The sequence below is a fragment of the Clytia hemisphaerica genome, unplaced genomic scaffold (assembly GCF_902728285.1).
Source record: "Clytia hemisphaerica strain Z4C2 unplaced genomic scaffold, Clytia hemisphaerica genome assembly, whole genome shotgun sequence".
Classification (NCBI taxonomy): Eukaryota; Metazoa; Cnidaria; class Hydrozoa; order Leptothecata; family Clytiidae; genus Clytia; species Clytia hemisphaerica.
In genome coordinates this window covers 138,209-164,327 of record NW_027103445.1, presented here as the reverse complement: position 1 = coordinate 164,327, position 26,119 = coordinate 138,209, and the positions used below count along the sequence as shown (strand labels likewise).

General features: G+C 34.6%; 1 protein-coding gene across 1 annotated transcript; it reads right to left on the bottom strand.

The window, feature by feature from the left end:
* Positions 1–1,874: 1,874 nt before the first annotated feature.
* On the bottom strand, positions 1,875–26,119 carry LOC136798187 (uncharacterized). The gene is made up of 7 exons (XM_067054770.1): positions 26,042–26,119; positions 24,511–24,805; positions 23,835–23,886; positions 22,508–22,756; positions 20,969–21,148; positions 19,548–19,718; positions 1,875–2,431 (listed from the first exon to the last, which is right to left on the bottom strand). Exons 1-7 carry the CDS (start codon positions 26,110–26,112, stop codon positions 2,136–2,138), a joined length of 1,314 nt encoding a protein of 437 aa, XP_066910871.1. The 5' UTR covers positions 26,113–26,119; the 3' UTR covers positions 1,875–2,135.

The following is a 26,119-nucleotide window of genomic DNA, read 5'->3' as shown; positions in this document are numbered from 1 at the left end:
AAAATAACAAAAAACTCTTAAATAACAAAATTCTTAAACATAAAAAAATCTTAAAATTTTAAATAAAGTAACAAAAAGACAGTAGATTAATATTAACTTTACACTCCAAAAAATTCATATGTCTAAATGGCTGGTTTTAACCAGTTTTTAACCATTGCGCTGCTTTTTTATTGCCCCTTGGGGTGTCCCTTCCCCGGTCCGAGCCTTTTGAATGTTTTTTTCAAAAAATGAAAAACTCTGAGACTGAAAGAGTTAAAAATCAGAAACAACTTATAGGATTTTGCGAATTGTTTTCCATCGCCAGGACTAATTTTACATATAAGACATTCACTCACATATCTCATCGTTGAGCTAAGCTCGAGTTTAGACGGCCCACTTTTCGACCTGCCCATTCTAATTGTGAATTAAAGTTGGCAAATAGTTGGCTGTCTAAAGTAAATGCTTTGCCCTCTTTTGACGTCTTCCTTCAGTCTCTTCCAAGCAAAGATTTTAACTGTCAACTTTGCGCCAACTTTTCGCCTACTCAAACAATTTGAATGTGCAGTGCAGAAAGTCGACCTTCTAAACTAGAGATACTTCTATGTACAAATTACAATTAATTAAAATATTCTGTTTCCAGAACAAATGTCTGGAAAAATTGAAACATATAATTTAAAAATATACAAAGCTTGCACTAAAAATGCCACCGTTGTAATAGGTTTTTATAAATTAATATGCTGATATTGTACAATTCTTTGTTTTGCTTTGTTAAAACTAATCACCTAAAAGTATATGACCGTCTTCAAGAATTAGAAATTTGATTCTTGTAGTATACAAAACGTAACATATAATTTTATTGCTTAAAAATTTATTTTCCAGGTGTTATTAACAAAATAAGAGAAGGTGCCAATTAACCTTATGACATATCTAGGCTAAGCCCGTTTTCACAAGGATAAGACAAAGGGCTTAGGCAAAATAATATTTTCGACGCTTTAAAGATTTTTTAATATTTATGGATTTTAAGTTTGCCTTTGAAGTCCCTTTGAATACTGGCTTACGGAAAAGCGAGTTCAAAAATATAAACACAGCTCTCGGTGGGCTTCTTATTGGCCAGATCAGGTCACATGATGTAAAAAAAAAGAGAATCGAGCTGAAAAAAAAAGTTGAATTCTAAAATTTCTTATTTCATACCATTTGGTCCAGAGTTGCGATCAATAAATCAAAAGAAAGATTTGTGATCTAACATTGAAGATCGTATGGTATGCAACATATTGGAGCAAGGACTTGCAAAAATTCTTACTAGTATGGTATTCTGATTCCAATTTCTGGACATAAAATTTCATATATTAAGACACCCCTGTGTCACAGACCCACTGGGACCCCAGCCCCACTGAAAAATTTGGTAAAAATTTCGTCCCAGTGGGAAAATACCCTGGAATTTAGCCCTACTGGGGAAATGATTTTGATTTCACCCACATTCGAAATTCAATGTTTAAAAATTGTAATCCAAAACCATCCCTGCTGGAATTTTTAATCTTTGAACAAGAATTTCTATCCCCATTGGGAATTCAATAGGAATGTTTATTATCCCCACTGAGGAAAAAAGTGGGGCTGTGAGACAGGGGTGTATTAAGGATAGTTACAAGATAGCATGAAGATAGACAGTTCTTGGTTTTGGATTGATTTGTGGCTATTAATATTTACGACTTGTCCATTCTAGTAATGTTTAAATTTTGAATTTTCTTTTGTAGCTAATGATTGTAAGAATGAAACTTTCAGTTTTCCATAAAAAAAAAGTTTAAACTTGTATTTATAATTTTCCTTTACCTCAGGTAAATTAACGCATGTCCAAAGTTTGAGTAATTTTTCAATATGATGAATCATACATCAAAAGAAACGTATTTCGATGTAGAAAATAAAAGTCACTGTTACTTAAATTTATTTTTTGCGTTTTTTTGCCATTTTGGCTCAAAATCTGTTTTTCAGGCCATTTGTGATGACGTCATAAAACAAAACAAAAATGAAATTTACAAGAGTTTTTTAACATAACTTCATGAAACTTTCACCAATAATAGCCATTAGCACAAGAATGATTTGGACATGTGTTAATTTACCTGAAGACGTACAGCACTGTCTTTTGTGATACTAACCCACCTTTAATCTTGATATGATTCACAACCATTTTCACATTCAGAGATGGGTGGTGTACTACCGGGACATGAGTCACGATTACAACTGTAACAAGGATAGAAATAATGTCCATGGTAATCAGGATAACAATCTGAATCCATGGGTCTCTGACATATCAATTTACAATCTGTGATAGAAGAACCCATTTGACGTAGTTTGCATGCATTAGAGCAAGAAAACTTCTGATTGCATCCAAAAACTGGCCGGATATCAGTGGCGCATGTCTTTCTGCATTCATCAAAACAAGCTTCAAGTAATTGCTCTGTAAACATAATATAAAGATACTAGCCGGTACCCGGCGTGGTACGCCGGTTTAGCTGTTCGCTGAACGCATTTAAAGTCCTTTAGATGTTGGGAAGGTGGCTTAAACACGATGAAATCAAAATTAAAGAGAAAAATTCTCTTCAAAGTTTGATGTCAAGATAAGCGGAGTGAAATAATCGAAAGCAGCCGGCGAGGCGACCTTTTTTTCCGATGTGTTCTGAGAGCATATTTCAGCTAGAAATTTTGATCTGTTTTGATCAGATCTTCGAAAATTAATCAGCTAGAAATGTCTAGAAATGATAATGTGTTCTGACGAGACAGGGGTATAATCAAGGTCATCTAACGTGTTCTTGTTGTCTAGGTAACCCTAGAAAGCTTCAGAACACATCTTTTAAGGAGACGGGTATAATCGAGCAAAAATTGATGTAATCTTGTTGCCTAGTAACCCTAGAAATTTTCAGAACACATCTTTCGTAGAGAAAAACAATTATCTTACAAGTTTGTTTTGGCGAACAGTTTTTCCAAGATTTTAGAACACATCAAGTCATAAAGTAGTGATAAGTTTAGGGAGACAAATAGTGCGCTAAAGGTTTCCTAGAAATCAGAACACATCATTTGGATAAAAAATTGAAAGGTCATAACATTTTGTCTCCTAGAAGATAAGAACACATATTTCTTAAAAATCCCTTCGCCGGCTGCTTCTAAATAATAGACATGACACGAAATTCGTCGAAAAAAAGGCAGCCGGGGGGGGGGGGGTACTTAGGCAAGAGAAGGGTATGGGTATGTGCCGGCCTTAAGGGTGCCTTTTTTGAAACATGGCAGTTTGAAAAATCGGAAAATCAAACTACAGTCCCACTAAGAATCGGAAAAATATTTTTGCCCCCAGAAAGATAGAAATTTGGTCAAATTAGTTCCAAAAAGTGAATTAAAATGCACACAATTTCCCTTGTTTCTTCTCCTCTTTATTCTGCTAAGGGTCCGAGGGGCAGGGCCGAAAGTCAGCTCGCAACCATAGTCCCCCTGGACGGCAGCTAGGACACGCAGACAAAAAAGCGGGATTGCGCAATTTTATGTTGCTTTTTATAAAATAAATTCGTCATAACTTCGATAACTTTTCAAATTCAACAATGACTTAGATTTACAGCAAAATAATTATCGACATAGATGTTTAAAGGTCCCTTTTTACGAAGAAAGAACTGTAGTTTTTACCGCCTTTTTGAATGTATTTTTAATGTTGCTGTTGTTCTACAAACTTGTCTTGTGATTCTTATGTTTTATTTTATATTTGTTCTTTTTCTTTACACGATTCTGTTTAAAAGATTTTTCTTTGTTTTTGAAAAGAATTCGAATGTCTCAAATCAAATAAGGTCGTTAATTACATTCGAAAACATAAAACAAAAGAAAAGAAAGAAAAAAAAAAGAAAAAAGTCTAATCTATCAATCAAAACAAAGTCTTTATAAAACGGCGCGAATCTGATTTGACACATTTGTGGAGCAAGAAGCAAAAGTCATCTTTTAAAAGAACAAAACATTGCTTGCGAAAACGAAAGTGACACACAAAAAACGAACCAACAAAAAACAAACACACATACAGACTACGGCTATTAATATATAGATTATAAAAACAATTATTAAAAACTTTTAAGGCTTGTCAGGGACTCAAAAACTTCAAACTCTTTGGGTAATAGAAAAAAAAAATGGTGAAAATAAAAACATTTTAAGAAATTATTTCGGCTTCAAACTCTTTAAGGCTTTAAAACGAAACTGCGACGTTCTTGAAATAATAAAGCATGTAAACATTTATGCCAAAAAAACTTGTCGGGTTGAGAAATCTTGAAATTTGGCAAATTTACTTTATCGCGAATTTGAAGAAAATGTGATTAATATACAAAAATGATTGTCTTTTGTCGAGGTGCTAAAGGTTCGAGCTTGCAAGTGAAATATTTCTCAATACAACCCTCACAAATCGGTGATTATCGTATTAGTACAACCCTCAGTAACCGGTCATTATCGTATTAGTACAACCCTCACTAACCGGTCATTATCGTATTAGTACAGCCCTCACTAACCGGTCACTATCGTATTAGTACAACCCTCACTAACCGGTCATTATCGTATTAGTACAACCCTCGCTAACCGTTCATTATCGTATTAGTACAATCCTCACTAACCGGCCATTATCGTATTAGTACAACCCTCACTAACCGGTCATTATCGTATTAGTACAGCCCTCACTAACCGGTCACTATCGTATTAGTACAACCTTCACTAACCGGTCATTATCGTATTAGTATAACCCTCACTAACCGGTCATTATCGTATTAGTACAGCCCTCACTAACCGGTCATTATCGTATTAGTACAACCCTCACTAACCGGTCATTATCGTATTAGTACAACCCTCACTAACCGGTCATTATCGTATTAGTACAACCCTCACTAACCGGTTATTATCGTATTAGTACAACCCTCACTAACCGGTCATTATCGTATTAGTACAGCCCTCACTAACCGGTCACTATCGTATTAGTACAACCCTCACTAACCGGTCATTATCGTATTAGTACAACCCTCACTAACCGTTCATTATCGTATTAGTACAATCCTCACTAACCGGCCATTATCGTATTAGTACAACCCTCACTAACCGGTCATTATCGTATTAGTACAGCCCTCACTAACCGGTCACTATCGTATTAGTACAACCCTCACTAACCGGTCATTATCGTATTAGTACAACCCTCACTAACCGGTCATTATCGTATTAGTACAGCTATCACTAACCGGTCATAATTGTGAGTGTTAATAATGCAAGAGGTCAAGTAACTGATCGAGGGAAATTTTTCAGAGTACGGCCCGATAAGAACTAGCCTATCTTTATACCAACACGCGATTTTTTTATCACTCTGTTGAACAGTGTCGAAGAAAAAGCCGTGGTCGTCTGGCACAGGTAAGATAAGAACCAATTGCATTGCGCAAAAAGCCCTGTAGCCTACCCTAAGTATCAGAGGTTGAGAATTTTTCAACCTCTGAAGACCATTAATATAAATTTTATCGCGCATGTGTCAATCTAATCACTATAGAAAAAGCCAAAGATGAAGAGCAAATATTACCATATTAATGTCTAGCAGACGTAATGCAGTTTATTATTTACGAATTCCCCAGAAACCTCTAAGTGTTATTGAAACGGGTTTCTTTCAAAATAAATCTTTTACATGATTCCCAAATGTATTACAGTAATTACTAGCATTAACTATCGCTATAAATGCCCCCCATAGCCCTGAATTTATGATAATTTAATAAGGAATGCTACTTTTATCCTGAGTAATCGTAGCTGTAAACTACTTCACAGTCTAGTTGTTGATACTTTATGTTCTGGTTTACAGCCTAGGTCTTCCTAGAGTGATTTGCATTCTCCATATGAGAATGCAGTCCGCTTGCTTGCGCTCACTTCGCTAAAGCCGTAAGGACCAATCTACACGGTGCGGAGCAATTCTGAAGCGAAAATAGGATAGTCCTCCACTTGCTAGTGAAGATAGAGCTTTCTGTTACACGAAAGCATGAAAAAGAAGAAACAGAGGCAAGTTCATTTTCCAAGAAAACATGGTTGGTCATGATAATGCATGCAAACTTGTTCATGGACTCTTGTGTAATCTTTGGATGTTTTAAATGGTTTTAGATCTTGTAAGGCTGCTTTTATTAAGTTCTGTTTTGCTGCCCTGGGTTGGCTAGGAAAGTTTTGGAAACATGGGTTTGTACTTTCATTCTCTAGGAAGACCCAAGCTCTACAATTTTAGAACTTTGTATGTTGAGGTAAATTTTGTTTTTTCTAAGATTTTGAGCTTGGATATCCAGGATAGAGTAATCGCTGTACCGTTACACTCTTATTTATTTATAAGCATAACACTTATAAGTACAATTTAGCTAAAATTTGGAAAATAATAAGGCATAATCCATGAAAGATAAGCACGAAGAGCTAGAATTGAATCTTCTTGGTAGGATTTGAAGCCTTCCTTCCCACAAAAGTTGCGCGGTCTTGAGCGGCTCGCCTGGCTTTTCTACAAATGACAGACTGAAGCTAACATTTTCCGCTAGCTTTCAAAAAATATACCATTCAAAAACCAAATCCGCCATTAAAAATTGCATTTATAAGGCTTTACTTTTTGTTGCTTGAGAAAGGTTAGAGATTTCCATGCTAGAGTCCTAGCCTATTCGAGCTCATACTTCATCGGATTGCTAGAAATGTTTCTTATCGCAAAAAAGCCATGGTATCAAAGTATTGAATTCTCAAATTTCAAATAAGCAATTATAATGACTAATGTCCTAAATTTTCTGGTCTACTTTCTTAATTATGAACATCTTTTCAACAAAAATTGTTATCAAATCAAATAAGATCATTAGCTATAGCTACCATTTGAGTGTAATGAATGGAAAACTTCTTTATATTTTATACAAATGGTATAAATATATAATAAGTTTGATAAAAGTACAACCTAAATAATATGTACACTTAAAAACGATTAATAGTATATATGCCGATGATTGCATAAAAATACTTTCTTTTTAAAGATTTAACAAACCATTATCTATTTCGTTTAAATATATCATAAGGCTTGTTCTGCATGTGTATTTTTTTGAAAGACAAAACAGTATCACGTGTAAATACTGTAATCCTGACAAATATCTGCTAGATTACCGTTTTACCGTTAGTTTTAAGGGCTCTGGACATATTTTGATTTTACACCAAATTAAATGACAATTTCTGCATTTTAAAAAGATTAATGTATAACTTATTTTTTTTGTCCTGTTAAACCTTCCTTTTTAGAATTTAAAAATCGAAAAATTGAAATGAAAAAATTAAATGAAGAAGAAAACGAAGAGTTTTTCAAAGATGAGTATTTCACCTTTCAAAGCCCTAATCACGGTAAAAATCAAACATTTTGGAATTTTTTTTGGTTCAGGTGATGTATCTATTTAGTATCTCAAAATGCAATTTCGGAAATTTTTTGTGGAATTATCTTTCCCTTAAAATCTCCAAAAAACCTCATTTTTGGCAATTTTCTCCATAAATTTCCATATGAAAACAGCCATAACTTGGGATCAAGGATTTATTATACACTGGATATACAAGTAACAGATTTTTGCCGATTTCTCGTGTACTAGCTATGTCCGCAGTAATGATATTATTGTTCACTCTCCTTCCCTCATTAAACGTTTTTTCGAAGCATTTTTATTGCATTTCTTATCGAAAATCACTCATCCAATTCCCAAAAGAGACTTAAAACTTTCCTGTGAGAGTCAGATTCTTCCACTTAATTGATAATTATAAGTCGTTATGACGTTTCAAGCTGCTCAAAGAGGCAAAAGACGTGTTGTGTATAAGAAATTGAATGTTGACACCGGAAATTTTCAAACTTCAACCTCAAAAAAACCACCTTGCCACCACGTGCCTCCAAAGGATTTTCATACTACAGTGGAGCCAAGACACTCAAGTCTAATGTATGCTAATTTCAGCTCTTCTGGCGACAGTCTTGGAAAGATATTTCCAATTGAAAATTTCGTGTCACTATAAGCATTTTGTCTGAATTTCTTGTCTAATGATGGTTTTCTTACACCAGATTTCACAAATGTATCTAGCTTGGTATGCTAGCCTTACTTTCAAACCTTTTTTCTGCAAATGTACAAAAAGAAAGAGCTAGAGAACTTTTTTAAAATAAGACTGATAAACATTTTTTTAAATCAGACATCTTCGAGCCGCCATGACAGTTGTCCTTTGCGGACAAAGCTTGAACATCAATTGTTTTCTGAAACAATGAAAATACAATGATCGCTCTCCATCGTTTTAGAGTCATTTATCCAGTGTATAATAAATCTTTGTTGGGATGTAGCCGAATAGAAAATTTTTCCGAAAAAATCTAAATAAAGAAATTGTCATTAACTTAAAAAAAGTTTGAAACAATAAAATGATTTCCCCAAGGTGATTAGGCTTTTTTGTGAAAAGTATTTGAATAGCGTCGTTATGACGTTTTATTAAGGTCCATGCCACACTTATTCCTTAATTACTCATGATGTAATTACTTAAATTCACTTAAACGCAGTTTGTTCTTAAACATGCCAAAAAAGCGAAAACATAAGGTTTTATATTCAAATTCTGAACTTGATTTTTCACTTTTCTTTGCCACGGAAAGTCATGTGACATCTTTCTCAGCCAATAAAATTTAATGATTTCGTGGATAAAACAAACACTATGGTTTAACTCACTAAAAGATTATGTTTACTGAAAACAAATAATTAATCTTTATTAAGTGTTCTTTTGTACCCCAGCTCTGACGTCATGCCGTGGCGAAGAATGGCCAGAGCCCTTAAGGGAGAAATCCCGGTATCGGTGGAGGGCTCCAATTCCGTTTTCCCGTCACTTTTCTTGCAAATCCCGAAATACCGCTCATAAATAGGCCCGATCCCGTTATCCCGTTATCTCGGATGCCCCCATAAAAGCACACAATCATACTGTCAAATTACTATCAAGCAGGAGGTGGGACTATTTGGTTGTCTTTTACAAAATTTTATCTTTAGTTTACATTGTAACATTTTCTTTTTTGCAGAAATTCCTAACACTTCACACCCTGTATAAGTAAATTTTGACAGTTAGAAAATCAAACAAGACGACTTGAAGTCGAAAATTTCGCCGAAAATTTAAACAAGAAGTAGAGATGGAAAGGTAATCTGAAATCTACATTACATGAAACAATTTTATAAGTACAACTAGGCTCAAAATCGATTAAAAATTTAACCAATTTAAGCACAATGGTTGTTTAGTTCTTAAGATCTAATAGCCGAGGGGTAAATAACGGAAGGGTATATCACCGTCCATCAAGAGTTATTAATTTGATTCTTGTATAGTATATGCTTATAAGAAAAATAAATATACTCATATTGTGCGCCATCCCTTGTTTACTTTCTAAAAACTAATTCCCAAAGGTATATCATCATCTATCGAGAGTTATCGATGTGATTATTATAAAGTATATGCTTATAAGAAAAATAAATATATGCTCATATTGTGTGCCATCCCTTGTTTACTTTGTAAAAACTAATTCCCGAAGGTATATCACCGTCTATCGAGAGTTATCGATTTGATTCTTATATAGTATATGCTTATAAGAAAAATAAATATGCTCATATTGTGTGCCATCCCTTGTTTACTTTGTAAAAACTAATTCCCGAAGGTATATCACCGTCTATCGAGAGTTATTGATTTGACTCTTATAAAGTATATGCTTATAAGAAAAATAATCTAATTAAAACGAGAAGAAATAAATAAAAACTAGCCGTATGTGCAGCGTCGCACGCTGCGTGTCCCAATCCAGCGAAACACTATACATATAAAAAATCTCTGAAGGAAGAAAGATAGCTGCCGAAATAGGTAGATTCGCTGGAGTTAGGTATTCGGTATTCGGGATTCGGGATTCGCATTCGGGATTCGAAAAAGCTCACTAAAAACTTAACGAAAAAAGATATTAACTTGAAATAAAAAACAGATGCATGTACACATACTAAGGAATAAATCCAAGTAAAAAAAATTCAGAATATGAGCTCAGTTGTCACGTGACTATGGGAAATTCCCCTATTCGGGATTCAAATCCTGTCAGGGACCTTTCTTCAAAAGCTCGCCAGTCGTCAGTAAATGGTTGAATTGACTTCAAATAAAAAACGGATGCAAGTTCACATGTCAAGGAAGATATTCCAAAAAAAAAAATTCAGAATATGAGCTTAGTTGTCACGTGACTACGGGAAATTCCCCTATTCGGGATTCAAATTATTTCAGGGACTTTTTTCAAAAGCTTACCAGTCATCAGGAAATGGTTGGATTGACTTCAAATAAAAAACGGATGCAAGCTCACATGTTAAGGAAATATTCCAAAAAAGAAATTCAGAATATGAGCTTAGTTGTCACGTGACTATGGGAAATTCCCCTCTTTGGGAGTTATTTCAATTTAGAGACCATTTTTAAAAAGCTCGCCAGTCGTCAGTAAATGGTTGAATTGACTTCAAATAAAAAACGGATACAAGTTCACATGTCAAGGAAGATATTCCAAAAAAAAAATATTCAGAATATGAGCTTAGTTGTCACATGACTACGGGAAATTCCCCTTTTTGAGAGTTATTTCAGTTTAGAAACCCTTTTTGAAAAGCTCATAAAAACTCAAGGAAGAAAGGTATCGACTTCAAATAACAAACGGATGCAAGTTCACATATCTGGGAAAATATTCCAAAAAAGATTATTCAGAATATGAGCTTAGTTGTCACGGAAATTCCCCTTTTCAAGAGTTCAATTATTTTAGGGACCTTTCTTAAAAATGATTTGATTGACTTCAAATAACAAACGGATGCAAGTTCACATATCTGAGAAAATATTCCAAAAAAAATTATTCAGAATATGAGCTTAGTTGTCACGTGACTACGGGAGATTCCCCTATTCGGGATTCAAATTATTTCAGGGACCTTTTTCAAAAGCTTACCAGTCATCAGGAAATGGTTGGATCGACTTCAAATAAAAAACGGATGCAAGTTCACATGTCAAGGAAAATATTCCAAGAATGTAAATTCAGAATATGAGCTTAGTTGTCACGTGACTATGGGAAATTCCCCTTTTTGGGAGTTATTTCAGTTTAGGGACCCTTTTTGAAAAGCTCATAAAAACTCAAGGAAGAAAGGTATCGACTTCAAATAACAAACGGATGCAAGTTCACATATCTTGGAAAATATTCCAAGAAAAATTATTCAGAATATGAGCTTAGTTGTCATGTGACTATGGGAAATTCCCCTTTTCAAAAGTTCAATTATTTTAGAGACATTTCTTAAAAATGATTTGATTGACTTTAAATAACAAACGGATGCAAGTTAACATGCTAAGGAACAAATTCCAAAAAAAGAAATTCAGAATATCAGCTTAGTTGTCACGTGACTATGGGAAATTCCCCTCTTTGGGAGTTATTTCAATTTAGAGACCATTTTTAAAAAGCTCGCCAGTCGTCAGTAAATGGTTGAATTGACTTCAAATAAAAAACGGATGCAAGTTCACATGTCAAGGAAGATATTCCAAAAAAAAATATTCAGAATATGAGCTTAGTTGTCACATGACTACGGGAAATTCCCCTTTTTGAGAGTTATTTCAGTTTAGGGACCCTTTTTGAAAAGCTCATAAAAACTCAAGGAAGAAAGGTATCGACTTCAAATAACAAACGGATGCAAGTTCACATATCTGGGAAAATATTCCAAAAAAGATTATTCAGAATATGAGCTTAGTTGTCACGTGACTATGGGAAATTCCCCTTTTCAAGAGTTCAATTATTTTAGGGACCTTTCTTAAAAATGATTTGATTGACTTCAAATAACAAACGGATGCAAGTTCACATATCTAAGAAAATATTCCAAAAAAAATTATTCAGAATATGAGCTTTGTTGTCACGTGACTACGGGAGATTCCCCTATTCGGGATTCAAATTATTTCAGGGACCTTTTTCAAAAGCTTACCAGTCATCAGGAAATGGTTGGATCGACTTCAAATAAAAAACAGATGCAAGTTCACATGTCAAGGAAAATATTCCAAGAATGTAAATTCAGAATATGAGCTTAGTTGTCACGTGACTATGGGAAATTCCCCTTTTTGGGAGTTATTTCAATTTAGGGACCATTTTTGAAAAGCTCATAAAAACTCAAGGAAGAAAGGTATCGACTTCAAATAACAAACGGATGCAAGTTCACAAATCTGGGAAAATATTCCAACAAAAATTATTCAGAATATGAGCTTAGTTGTCACGTGACTATGGGAAGTTCCCCTTTTTGAGAGTTTCCCTTTTTGGGAGTTATTTCAATTTAGAGACCTTTTTTAAAAGATAACCATGGATTGATCATGGATTGACTTCATTAGCGTTTTCTTATTTTTTTTTTTGAAGGACATTGATGTTTCTTTTATTAGAACACCTAAATTTTGATTGAGGCTGAATGTTCTTATTTTTTCAACCATTTTTAGCCTTAGATGTTCTTGTTAATGTTCCTATATCTGGGTCCAAATAACAAAAGAAATGTATTGTCTCGAGTGAACCGTAATAAACCCAACAGGTACTGAACGTTATCATAACGTCTAAACAATGTTGTCTCAACATCAGAACGTCAAATCTTTAAAATTTTCCCATAGATTAGTTTACTCCCTTTTGTGTCTTATACACCATCATCTGTTTCACCCACTATTATTCTGTCTCATTTTTCTCTACGCCCAAGCTACCTTTTTAACGCACCTTCCTTCTCTTCATATACACGCAGAGACGCTCCACTAAAATAATCAACTAGTCACTTACCATAGGTAAAAAATAATTCATAATAAATTCTTGGTGTTGAGTTAAATTCTTAATAAGGATGATTTCACAACTTATTGGTAATAACAACTTATTGTTAATAATTGCTGAAAATTAAGCAACTGTGAACCGGAAAAACTCCCTCCGAACCTGAAAAAAACTCCCTGTCAATCAAACATAACAACTTCCAATCAACAACTACAATCGGAGAGTTTGAATAAATAGAAGATGGGCAACTGCCAATCAAATTACAGCGAACAAATAAGAATAGCGAAAACAAAACATTATGTCTTCTTAAAACATTACGTCTTCCTAAAATATCAAACAATAGAATTACAAGGACTGCAGAACATCATCCTTTTTGAAAATTGCTGTAGAAGAAGAAGGACATCACTCTGAAAAAATGTTAGATGGTACGAATATATCTTTATCTCATTTTAGACTATCCCAATTAAGGACATTTACATCCAATCAACAAATAGAGTAATCAAAATAATTTATGAAACCATTTATTTAGCGCTACAATCAGTGACAAAATACTTGGCACAAAAGGGAAATTCACCGGGGTGTTTTGAAACCACAATCGATTTGTAAGTGCTCTAAAGTAGGTTCGAAGGGTAGAGTTTTAACGCTAGACTTAAGACTTAGGACCTCTCCCAGATAGAAATAATCGATGAAATCAAGTTGAGGGCCTGAAATTGACATTCTCACATCGAACTTTGAATTTTCGAAAAATGGTAAATTAGCCAAAAGTGCAAATATATTATGGCACGGATTGTACTTTTAAAATAACTACTGAGCTTGAGGATGTAGTATCTTAGATAGTATTGATACTACATGGCCCGCTGATCTATGAGAAGTTATTGAATTAAAGGGTCGAAAACTTCATATGAGTAGATCTGAGTCAACTGATGACCTCCTAAAAGCTCTTCAATCTAACAAAACGCAACAGATGATCCTTAAAATCCATGACATACAACAACAAACATTATCTGATATAAAAACATTATCTTAAAAAATCTCAATAATCCCAGAAGATAATGGGTTGTAAACCATAAAACTATATTATCTGTTGTACCAAATCATAAAAATAAAAAACTATTTCATTCATATCTTAATTGTTTGACTTCTTTGACCTTCAGAAATCTGACTTCATTATTTACATTACACGTTTTTTGTTTTATTAGAACACCTAAAATTTGGCTGAGCCTGGATGTGCTTATTTTTTTTGCAGTTTTCAGCCTAAAATGTTCTTAAATGCGTTCTTAATTGTTCAGACTACTCTAAATCGATAATATCATGCAAAATAAAGAGCACTTAAAATTGGTAAAATTGGGTAACATTCGACTCTCGATTTTAGAAAATCCATGCCTAAGTTCGGTTAAAACTGCTTGAAAAGAGTAGTAGAGGCCACTATGTCTTCCCGTGTGCAGCAGCTTGTGCAAAGGGATTTTATGATTGAATATTGTTCCTTGAATGTAGAAGATCAAAATTTGAGAGGTGGGGCCGGGTGTGACTACTCGTTGCTATGGAAACTGACGTCATTGGTTACTATGGCAACCAAAATAAAAAGTCGTCAAAATTGAAAAATTTTTGTTTCATTCGAAAGAGCATGAAAAACTGATGAAGAAAAAGGTCACAACCTATATCTGAAAATGAATATATTAGGAGATATAAAGGAAATAAGGCAAAATGACGTCATAAAACGATGACGTCATCGAAAAATAAAACTTTACCAAAATTCAAAAATTTTTGGTTTTTTGGAAAGAATACCTTCCAGTGAACAAAAAATATTATTACGAAAAAGTCTGAAAATCCTTTTTAAGAAGTCTATGAGCAAAAATTGATATTTTTAAATTTTGCCTGTAATGTGCTTGGGCAAGCTCCAACCTTCGACAGGCAAAAAATGAAATTGTCAATTTTGACCAATAGACTTTTTTTAACGAATTTTCAAACGTTTTCGTAATAACATTTTATGTTCACTGGAGGGTCTTCTTTTCAAAAAAGCAAGAATTTTCGAATTTTGGCAAATTTTGATTTTTCGATGACGTCATCGTTTTATGACGTCATTTTGCCTTATTTCCTTTATATCTCCTGATATATTCATTTTCAGATATAGGTTGTGACCTTTTTCATTATCAGTATCTCATGCTCTTTCGAATGAAACAAAAATTTTTCAATTTTGACGACCTTTTATTTTGGTTGCCATAGTAACCAATGACGTCAGTTTCCATAGCAACCGGTGGTTACACCCGGCCCCACCTCTCAAATTTTGATCTTCTACATTCAAGGAACAATATTCAATCATAAAATTCCTTTGCACAAGCTGCTGCACACGGGAAGCTTTTTCGCGACATAGTGGCCCCTACTAGAGGAAAAAATTGTAGTTTCTTGTCATTTTTTTCCAAACTGAGGCTGGAACATGTTCTTACGATGTTCTTAATTTTTCAACGAATTTCAGGCTCAATGTTCTTATAAACTAGGTTCTAATAAAAAAAAACGTGTATCTCTCTGTTACAGCTTAAGGTCTCTATTTCTTTATAAATCTTATCGGCAGTATTCTGACCTAATATATTTTTTTTGTTTTTGTTTTTCTTTTCTTTATATTCATCCATAGACATATGATAGTAAGAAAGACTCACAATGGCTATTTTCTTTTGTTCTAGCCGTACATGTTGAACTGGTGGTACATTCATAAAAAAATTCTTTCTCTTTTGTTAAAATTTTGATTGATAAGAAATGTGACGTAACCATACCATTGTTTTGCGAAAGGGGAGATAATTATGCGTGAAAGTATGAATAAATTTTCTTCCATGAATTTGTTATTTTTGTGTTTGTAGAGAAATATTTCAGTCAGACAGCAGGCTTCTTGTCGATTTATGGTAAAAGTCAGGAAGCATAACATATAGAAAACTTCCAAAAAACTCTTGCAAAATTGAATTTATGAAGCAAAAGTTTTAAGTTTGTTCTCGATGGTTTTACTTGGATTTACCCGTAACTCATTGATTTATATTGCAATTTTATGTTTAATTAAGTGTATTTAGAACAATTAATTTTATGGATTAAAACCTCCCAATTACTTACTTAATTTCCATGTTAACAAAAAATGCTACAAGCCCGCTAGATTGATTGATAAAAAAAGTTGCATTCACAAAATATCACTAATTATGCAAAAAAAATAAAGAAAAAAATTACTGACGAAAAATACTGTAACTTTGGATAGCCAAATGGCTGAACATTAAAATTTGGAGGGAAGGTACCTTTTATCATTGTTAACAATATATCCTATAGCCTTTTTGTAGCCCTTTGTAGTTAAGAAGATATGTGCTGGAGAATACGAAATACCTCGAAAACTGAAGTGTTATATTCAAGTATGAATATCTCCTCTTGTAATCAGTGAAAACTCCTAATTCTTTCTCCCAGTGAAAACAGAGGAAACCCTTGACAGATGGACATATTATTTGCTATTTGATTACTTAGGAAAACCCGCTAAATTTTACTGTAAAGCAAGCAACACTCTCTAAGAAAAACCCAAATGGCATAATTTATGCGTAAAAAATGTTGTTTATGCGCAAAAGAGAATGAGTTCTAACAGTTACGCTTCGGGACATATTGTTCTCGAAAAACAATAGGAAACCATGGCAACCCGAGCTTCGTTGTGAGTCTTTCTTACTATCATATGTCTATGATTCATCGAAATAACTCCCAAAAAGGGGAATTTCCCATAGTCACGTGACAACTAAGCTCATATTCTGAATAATTATTTTTGGAATTTGTTCCTTAGCATGTAAACTTGCATCCGTTTGTTATTTGAAGTCAATACCTTTCTTCCTTGAGTTTTTATGAGCTTTTCAAAAAAGGTCCCTAAGCTGAAATAACTCCTAAAAAGGGGAATTTCCCATAGTCACGTGACAACTAAGCTCATATTCTGAATAAATTTTTTTGGAATATTTTTCCAGATATGTGAACTTGCATCTGTTTGTTACTTGAAGTCGATACCTTTCTTCCTTGAATTTTTATGAGTTTTTCAAAAAAGGTCCCTAAACTGAAATAACTCCCAAAAAGTGGGAATCTCCCATAGTCACGTGACAACTAAGCTCATATTCTGAATAATTTTTTTTGGAATATTTTTCCAGATATGTGAAATTGCATCCGTTTGTTATTTGAAGTCGATACTTTTCTTCCTTGAGTTTTTATGAGCTTTTCAAAAAAGGTCCTTAAACTGATATAACTCCCAAAAAGGGGAATTTCCCATAGTCACGTGACAACTAAGCTCATATTCTGAATAATTTTTGTTGGAATATTTTCCCAGATATGTGAACTTGCATCCGTTTGTTATTTGAAGTCGATACCTTTCTTCCTTGAGTTTTTATGAGCTTTTCAAAAAGGGTCCCTAAACTGAAATAACTCCCAAAAAGGGGAATTTCCCTGAATAATTTTTTTTGTAATATTTTTCCAGATATGTGAACTTGCATCCATTTGTTATTTGAAGTCAATACCTTTCTTCCTTGAGTTTTTATGAGCTTTTCAAAAAAGGTCCTTAAACTGATATAACTCCCCAAAAGGGGAATTTCCCATAGTCACGTGACAACTAAGCTCATATTCTGAATTTACATTCTTGGAATATTTTCCTTGACATGTGAACTTGCATCTGTTTTTTATTTGAAGTCGATCCAACCATTTCCTGATGACTGGTAAGCTTTTGAAAAAGGTCCCTGAAATAATTTGAATCCCGAATAGGGGAATCTCCCGTAGTCACGTGACAACTAAGCTCATATTCTGAATAATTTTTTTTGGAATATTTTCTCAGATATGTGAACTTGCATCCGTTTGTTATTTGAAGTCAATCAAATCATTTTTAAGAAAGGTCCCTAAAATAATTGAACTCTTGAAAAGGGGAATTTCCCATAGTCACGTGACAACTAAGCTCATATTCTGAATAATCTTTTTTGGAATATTTTCCCAGATATGTGAACTTGCATCCGTTTGTTATTTGAAGTCGATACCTTTCTTCCTTGAGTTTTTATGAGCTTTTCAAAAAGGGTTTCTAAACTGAAATAACTCTCAAAAAGGGGAATTTCCCGTAGTCATGTGACAACTAAGCTCATATTCTGAATATTTTTTTTTGGAATATCTTCCTTGACATGTGAACTTGCATCCGTTTTTTATTTGAAGTCAATTCAACCATTTACTGACGACTGGCGAGCTTTTTAAAAATGGTCTCTAAATTGAAATAACTCCCAAAGAGGGGAATTTCCCATAGTCACGTGACAACTAAGCTCATATTCTGAATTTCTTTTTTTGGAATATTTTCCTTAACATGTGAGCTTGCATCCGTTTTTTATTTGAAGTCAATCCAACCATTTCCTGATGACTGGTAAGCTTTTGAAAAAAGTCCCTGAAATAATTTGAATCCCGAATAGGGGAATTTCCCGTAGTCACGTGACAACTGAGCTCATATTCTGAATTTTTTTTACTTGGATTTATTCCTTAGTATGTGTACATGCATCCGTTTTTTATGTCAAGTTAATATCTTTTTTCGTTAAGTTTTTAGTGAGCTTTTTCGAATCCCGAATGCGAATCCCGAATCCCGAATACCGAATACCTAACTCCAGCGAATCTACCGCCGAAATAATGATACGATTTCCATTTAATGAAAAAAAGGAAATAAAAGATAACATTGCATTGCAATTTTTAACCACAATTAAGTAAATGGCTTAGAAGAATTATATTTTCGATCTTTTTAGCCATCGTGGCTAGCCATCATGGGCACGGCTGGACATTCGAGAGTGACTTTGAAAGACTTTGAAAAGTGATAGGGAGCCGCTATAGTAAACAGAAAGTTTTAAAGAGCATCTGAATAAGAAATCTTCGAAAGCAAAAATTATATTTGTGAAGAAGTGTGATTTTAACCCATTCAGCTCCAATGTTGCTGTAGAGAAAATAGTATATTGTCGTCTCAAAGTTAGTCTAGTGGTAGGAAAACTGCATGGGTTGCAAAAAGACGTTGGTTCAACGCTGTGAAGGAGAGGCTATGTAGAGCTTTGTTAGAATTTCGAAAACCTTTTACAGAACGTTGAAAACACACACATTTTAGCGTATTAATATATAGATTTGTCCACTTTTATTGGGACACACTGTATCTTAAAAAGGCTTTTCATCAGGCTTAATAGAGTTGGCGATCACCTGAAACTATCGGAAAAGTGTTTCATTGTCAGGTGGTTCTATTTTGAATAAGTGAAAGGCGATGATTGACATAAAAAGAAAATTTTTCGTCACCAGATCGGTCATAAACCACATCATTGGGATTCGCTGCAGTTAATGCTTTTTAAGCTCCTAATCATATGGATTACTCGTTTACAAAAACGAGGATGGGAGTAATTTGGGTTGTCCAGGGGGGTCAACTGATGCTAGGCCGTAGGGGGGTAACAACAGTTGTCTGGGGGGCCAAAAGACACTTTGTCCGGGGGTAAATCACTGAAAGTTGTTATATCCTCTACCCCCATATTCAGATTTTTTCTGGAAAAGCCGATTAACTACTTTTACTCTCAGTGACCAGGATCTAGGGAATAAAAAATAACAAGCAATGTCAAGGAAACACAAAGCATAACCAGCTGGAATAACACAACGTCGCTTCAACGTTTTTCTAATATTCACAACGTCCATATAACGTTAGGTGAACGTTGAAACAACGTTGTGTGCCATCTGGGTAAAAAGATAAACCCGCTAATTTCCCCATGGCGTTGGTTACTCTTACCAGGACATAGATTGGTATTGCATGATTGTTCTTCTCGTTCATAGCCTTCACAATGCTTTCCTCCGTACTGACTTGCTGGATTATCACAAGCTCGTGTTCGATGCTGCGTACCACTTGCACAACTTTGTGTGCACGAAGAAAAACCACTCCAGCTAGACCAACCACCATCCACTAGAACAAAGAGATAAGTTACAAATACCCTTCATGCATCTTAGCGTCCCTGAAATTTCTCACAGCGACTTAGGTGGTCAATATACCTATCATTGGTAAAACTTTCAATTCAGAAGCTCCAATAGTTCCTGAGTTCCAGAGATAGGTTCATATTTGTTTTATAGACCGGTAGGAAGATGAGATACTTTTTGATGCTTTATAAATCTAATTTAGGGAAGATTGAATGATGTCGGAGATTTATTTCGCGAAATACATCAAGTTGTTATTCCTTTTCAGCTCCGTTGAAATAATTGTTAAATAACTGTTATAACAACCTTTTAAATAAGTCATAGAACAGGAATGTAAGGTCTGGATGGGGATTGTAGTCACGCAAATTGACCGGCGGCGGTATGTGCGGCAGTTAAGGGTATTTTTTAAAGATAACTGAACCGCACTGTAGGGTTGACTTTTTTTAAATGCAGGGTGGAACTTTCAGCAAATCCAGGAACAGTTGCACATTTTTGCCCGAAAATTCTGATTATTTTGCTCAAAAAGAGTTGAACATTCTAGGAAAATGCACTGTAAGGGTATGAATATTACCAATTTTTTGTTGCACTGTAATGTAAGGGTGTGATTCTAATGATTTTTTCCATACACTGGGCGAAATAAGAGATTTCCAATCCTGGGAATATCTTTAAAATATGATATTTCCATATAAATAGCAAAGGTGCTAAAGGTTCGAGAACAAGTCAGTCATTATCGTATTAGTACAGCCCTCACAAATCGGAAAATTTTTCTAAATTGATGTTTCAAAAGTTATGACTCTTTTTGTTCGAAAAGTTGGGATGAAAAATTGGCGAAAAGTTACTATTTTCAAGATATTGAGATAAAGAAGCTTTCCGAAAATCTATTTTTAGTTTGGTTAAAGATACACCATCTAGTGCAAAAATTTTTTTTTAAACTATTTTTATTAGCCGAAAATAAACTCCTCAAAGTTCAAATGCTTGTCTTCGCAAATGTCTTCATTTTCTTCGTCATCAAATTCTTTCAATGCAATTTTTGCATTTTCAGATTCAGGTATAGTTTACCTAATAGAAAATGTATAACATGCCATAGTTTTGTTAGTTACACCAGTCAGAAAACACATTTTATACACGACAATTATGAAATATTCACTATGGTCAGAGCTCTTAAAGTAAGAAATTTTGCGGAAAGTAGTTGGGCAGTTGAAGGATACCATTGGCGGCCGAAATAGCTTAAAAATAACTAACGTGGTGGAATACTTGAGATGGTTTGAATGTTACTTGCCAATTCTTTTGAATAAAAAACTTTGATTTCACGATCAGTAAGATTTGTGTCAGTTATCATAAGGACTGGAAATACATGGTGGATCCTTTTTCGTGTGATTTCTAATCTCTGTTGATTGGGTGTATCGTGACTCCTGGTAAAATCTACGAAGAAAATAATTTGAATTAGCCTGTTAGAAGAAAACCGCTTTTTTATCGCGATTTAACCTTTCTAAATTAAGAGACTGTTCACAATACCATTAATTGGAGCAGATTGAAGACTTAATTGGAAACTTTTTTGCTTCTATAGTTCTTTCGTTATAAAAGGGTTGTATCAAAATAATTTCCATAGCTCGCCAAAACTTCATCCCGATCCCGAGGATTCTTTTGTTTCGATTTTATGCACAGAACTTAAAAATTGAGACTAGATTGGACATCAACGCAAATCCTCTCCTTCCTATTCAATTGTCCATTCCAGTCTTTTTTTTCGAGTTCCGTGTTTTCCCGCCTTTATGCACTCCGCACGGAATCGACGTCACCCTCCACCACAGTGCGATAACTTTCGAAAAGCGCTTCAAAGTGTAACTGACCACAAACCAAAGAACAAATTTGGTTTGTGGGAAGGCACTGGCTAAATTTGAATATGATTTCTAAATCATCGCATCAAGCACATAACCTAAAGAATGAATTGATCCACCTTCGATGAAACACCCGATAGGGTATAAGAAAAACGATTAAGGGGTATTTTTTGACACCATAAGGGGTGGTTTAGGCATGGGCGTAGATGAGCTCCAAACTAGTGTAAATTCAGATTGATTCATAATAGCCTTGAATCCTGTCAGCTTTGCTTTATACCGCCCCCTCGATTTATCTCGAATACATAAAATCGCTACTGACCGACTGACGGGGGTGTGCCGTTGAAGTTCGAAAGATGGACTATAAGTGGGACTCGTTTTTTTGAAAAAAGGGACCCTGAATGGGACTGAAATTCCGAAATTTTCTCAACATTTTCTGTAAAAATCACTTTAAAGACAATGCCAGGAAATTATCTGGCGCTATCACCATAGATACTATGATATCACTGTCCTACATATACCCCTGGACAAAGTTATATCCGTCATCTTTGATCAAACTTTTGTGATACCCCCAAACAAGCAATTGTATTGTTAAAAATCATCAATGTTTAACGGCGCTACATCATCAAAAATAGTTGAGGAAAAGCAGATCTAGTGCTCTCGATGCATTTACACCGCTATTGACTAGTGCTTCCATTAGGGTACCACTTTTTAAAAAACTCTGATCGATGATTTTGCTTGACTTGGATTGAGAAACGTTTTCCAGGATATATAAAGGTCAATGGGCGCTATCAGTAAGCATAAAAAATGCGTTGAAACACCCCAGCTAGCACACAACGTTTTTTCGACGTCCATCTAATGTTCACAACGTCCATATAACGTAAGACGAACGTTGAAACAACGTTGTGTGGCAGCTGGGACAGGGAACGAGGTTATTCGTTGGTCTTACTCAATATTATGCTGTCACCATTTTGTACGAAGGGGATCAGTTGTTCATGTTGAGTTCCGTCACGTTCAAAAGTCACTACCAACTGGTCGAATGTTTTCTTTTTCACACTTAAAACAATGGAGTTAATATCACTTTGATTGGTAACACGAATGATTTCTCCGGTTCGTTGGTCGTTCCCGTCGGCTCCGGTCATGTGAACGTCGAAGGAAAATTGCCAATTCCATGGGGTATAAGATGGACTTGGAACAGCTGAGAATAAAATAATGTTTATCAATGATATTATCAAATGAAATAATTTTGATTAACATGCGTGAGATAAGACGATGCTATTGTCTGTTAGTAATAAAGTAAAGTAAAGGCGGGAGTTTACAGCCGCAATGACAGTATACGGGAAAAAGAGCGTTAGAGTAAGGTAAGGACAGGAAGAAATTTTGTCATTTAATCACCACCCTTTCACTAAGTTTTGCTCATTGTCTTACGCAACTTCAATTTTAGCTTGCTACCTTCATGTCCCCACACCCTCTGACATGGACCCTGAGTATCAGAGGTTGAGAATATTTCAACCTCTGAAGACCAATAATATAAATTTTATCGCGCATGTGTCAATCTAATCACTATAGAAAAAGCCAAAGATGAAGAGCAAACATTACCATATTAATGTCTAGCAGACTGTATCAGTATACAGTTTACTATTTACGAATCCCCCAGAAACCTCCAAGTGTAATTGAGATGAGTTTCTTTCAAAAGAAATCTTTTACATGATCCCCAAATGTATAACAGTAATTACTAAACTTTTAATTAATGGAAATGTCACTTTAATTGAATCGAAATAATAGGCAGACTTTATGTTATGATTCTCTATCGCCGACTCTTTTTAAAAAGCATTGATGACTTTTTGTAAGTTGTGTTTTCAACGACGGGAATAAAAATATCAACTTTGAACTTCATCCAAGATCTTCGATGGTCGTCATGGTTACTTTTCTCTGCGTTGATTGGACGCTGAATAGAAACTGGATTGGTCGGCACAGCGTCAATATATGATTTCGACCTGTGCTTTTCACGGTATCTGACTTTCCCGCCTATTTCCCGATTTACTATGGTTGGTTGCACTTACCATGTTAAAATACAAATTCGTAAATGTAAAGTCAATTTAGTGAGTTTGTCCGTAGAACGTTCGAGTCGTTCGAAAAGTTGCAAAAAAGTGGAAGATTTGAAAAATGCAACAGGCATAGTATTGATTTTCGGGTTAATTTCGGTTTCTTTTCGCACGCCCGCCCGCTGTTGGAAAAAGGGGCGCACTCGCCCTCTGACATGATAAAATACTAACCTTCTTTGTTGATAAGCTTCACTGGCTTCATAAATGTTTGATCGAAATCAACCTGAAAAGTAATCGATGAAAAGTTTTTTCTATTCAAAAAATGATGTAATACCTAATAAACAGGAGGCTTACTATGTGATTCGGGTCATTTTTTTACACTTTTATCTTTACCTTTAGATGCGAAAAAAACACACTGGGATGGTTTTAGGGGGTACAATGGACAAAAAACACCCGCGTGGTAATTGGTGGCTACGGTCGAAAGCACATAAAAATTTCGATTCAAAGCGTGATTTGTCTTCAGACTTTAATTTTGCAACCTGCTTATTGCTGAGTATCAAGCAGACCTGACTTACAAGGGGTTCGGTGGCTTTTAGGCTATATTCTAAGCCTGATCGAAACAATTTTCCTGAGATCCTAAGGTCACAAGTCTTTAAAACTCTACTTTAACACGCTTAAAATCATTTGTGGGGTTTAAATTTTCACAGGGAAATCCCCTTTGTCTCAAATATTTCGTGTGGGATTGTAGATTGAACTCACAGCCTTGCACACCGTAGTTGGTCATCACTTTAAAACTAAATAACGTATTACTTCGAATAAACGCCTCTTCTTTCAAACGCCCCTCGAATAAACGCCCCTCCTAAAATCGAAAATATTAGATAAATATTCGAAGTAATACGGTAATTACCGGTTGTTCATTTTTCTTGTAATAGACCCAACCAGGAGCAGAAACCGTCAATTCATTATCTCCATCATTTTCATTGCCATCATTTTTGACGATATGACAATTCTTATCTCCATTATGCCAACTGATTGATTGACATCCACCTTCAACGAAATTGCATGCTGCCAAACAGTGTCCAATGTTTGGTTTTTGGAGCACGATGGCATTTTCATCTGTTGTTTTTGTGTCTTTCAAAGCATTTGTAAATGAAGCGGAAAAGGCGCTCGCTTCGTAAGATAACGCAGCAATGACAGACAACCTATGGTAATTGAATATATATTGATCGTTAAAGGATATATATCCAACGTATCGCCTACTATACGCTGACACAGCAATAACTTATACCTCTAGTCTTATCACTTATAAATGAAAAAAATGCCAAATATTGTATTGATTGTCATCAGAATAATAAAAAAGCAAGCTAAGTGATTGGCTTCTACCTTGGACATTAGCCTTTTTCTTAGGATTCGTATTTTTATCTTTTGAATTAAGTAGCGATTTTACTCTCGTTGAAAAGACAAACAAGAGTTGGATATTGTGATAAAGAAAAAACTCAAAAAAGATAAGTGATTCTTTGATCTTAGAACATCATTAATGTGAAAAAAGATTTCATAAATATTTATTCCATCGAAAGACATACCCAAAGTTTATTAATGATTGACTTCAAAAATCATCAAAAGGGCAAACCAGGCAAAGTTTTAAGCTGTATTTTTAGATTGAATTAATATTTTTTAAATATTTTTTCGTATTTATGACGTTCTAAGATTGAAGAGTTTCTGATACAAAAATGAAGATCATAGCATTATTTTAAAAGAGGTTGATTTTCTTCTTCTTCACTTCCATTTTTTGAATTTTTTTTCTTTCTTGATAATATTCCACTCCGGATTATCTTTTTAACGAGCACGAAACCGCTGACAAATTTAAATTCTATCAAAAGTTATTGAGGTTTGAAAAAGTACTGCCAGCTAATTTGAAATAGACTTTTTTAGCTTATGATATTTTGCTACGGCATTGCAGTAATCGATTTTCTATGGTTTTTATGGTACAAAATCAAAAACAATGAAAAAGAGTTCTTGAATTCTCAAGCAAGTCAATTGAATGATGATAGGAAATTTCTTCAACATCTTTCTTGAAGGGAAATCTGCGTGCACAGATGTGTGCATTTGTTTCTCTTTAAATTCAATCGAAAATAGCAATGTAAAAGATATACACGAATCCTATATAAAATAGGGTATAACTCTTTTTGACCCAGAGCTGTTCATATATTTATTGAAAATCAAAATTCAAAACATTTCGAGCCGACATCTTACGTCAGCAAGACGCCCTATTAAAGGAGAGGGGCGCCGGAAAACCAACCTATCTTATACAAAATTTCATGGTCTTTTTCATGATAGCTACAAATATTCTGAAAATTTCTTTGTTCTAGATATAAAGCCGGTAAAAGCTAGGTTCCGTAGGCACCTGTTATGCGGGTGCTTGGAATTGAAATTTTTACCTGAAGAAAAAATACCCATCCACCATGATGTTTCTTGGTACAAATGAAGTTCTCACATATACCGAGACCATATATTGG

What these genes read in the sequence shown, in the direction of transcription:
- LOC136798187 (XM_067054770.1), bottom strand. Translation starts at nt 26,112, where the DNA reads ATGGTCTCGGTATATGTGAGAACTTCATTTGTACCAAGAAACATCATG. An exon ending in ACAAGAAAAATGAACAACCG is followed by an intron (nt 23,887 to 24,510) that starts GTAATTACCGTA and finishes ATTACTTTTCAG; the next exon opens with GTTGATTTCGATCAAACATT. An exon ending in TGGTGACAGCATAATATTGA is followed by an intron (nt 21,149 to 22,507) that starts GTAAGACCAACG and finishes TTTTCTTCGTAG; the next exon opens with ATTTTACCAGGAGTCACGAT.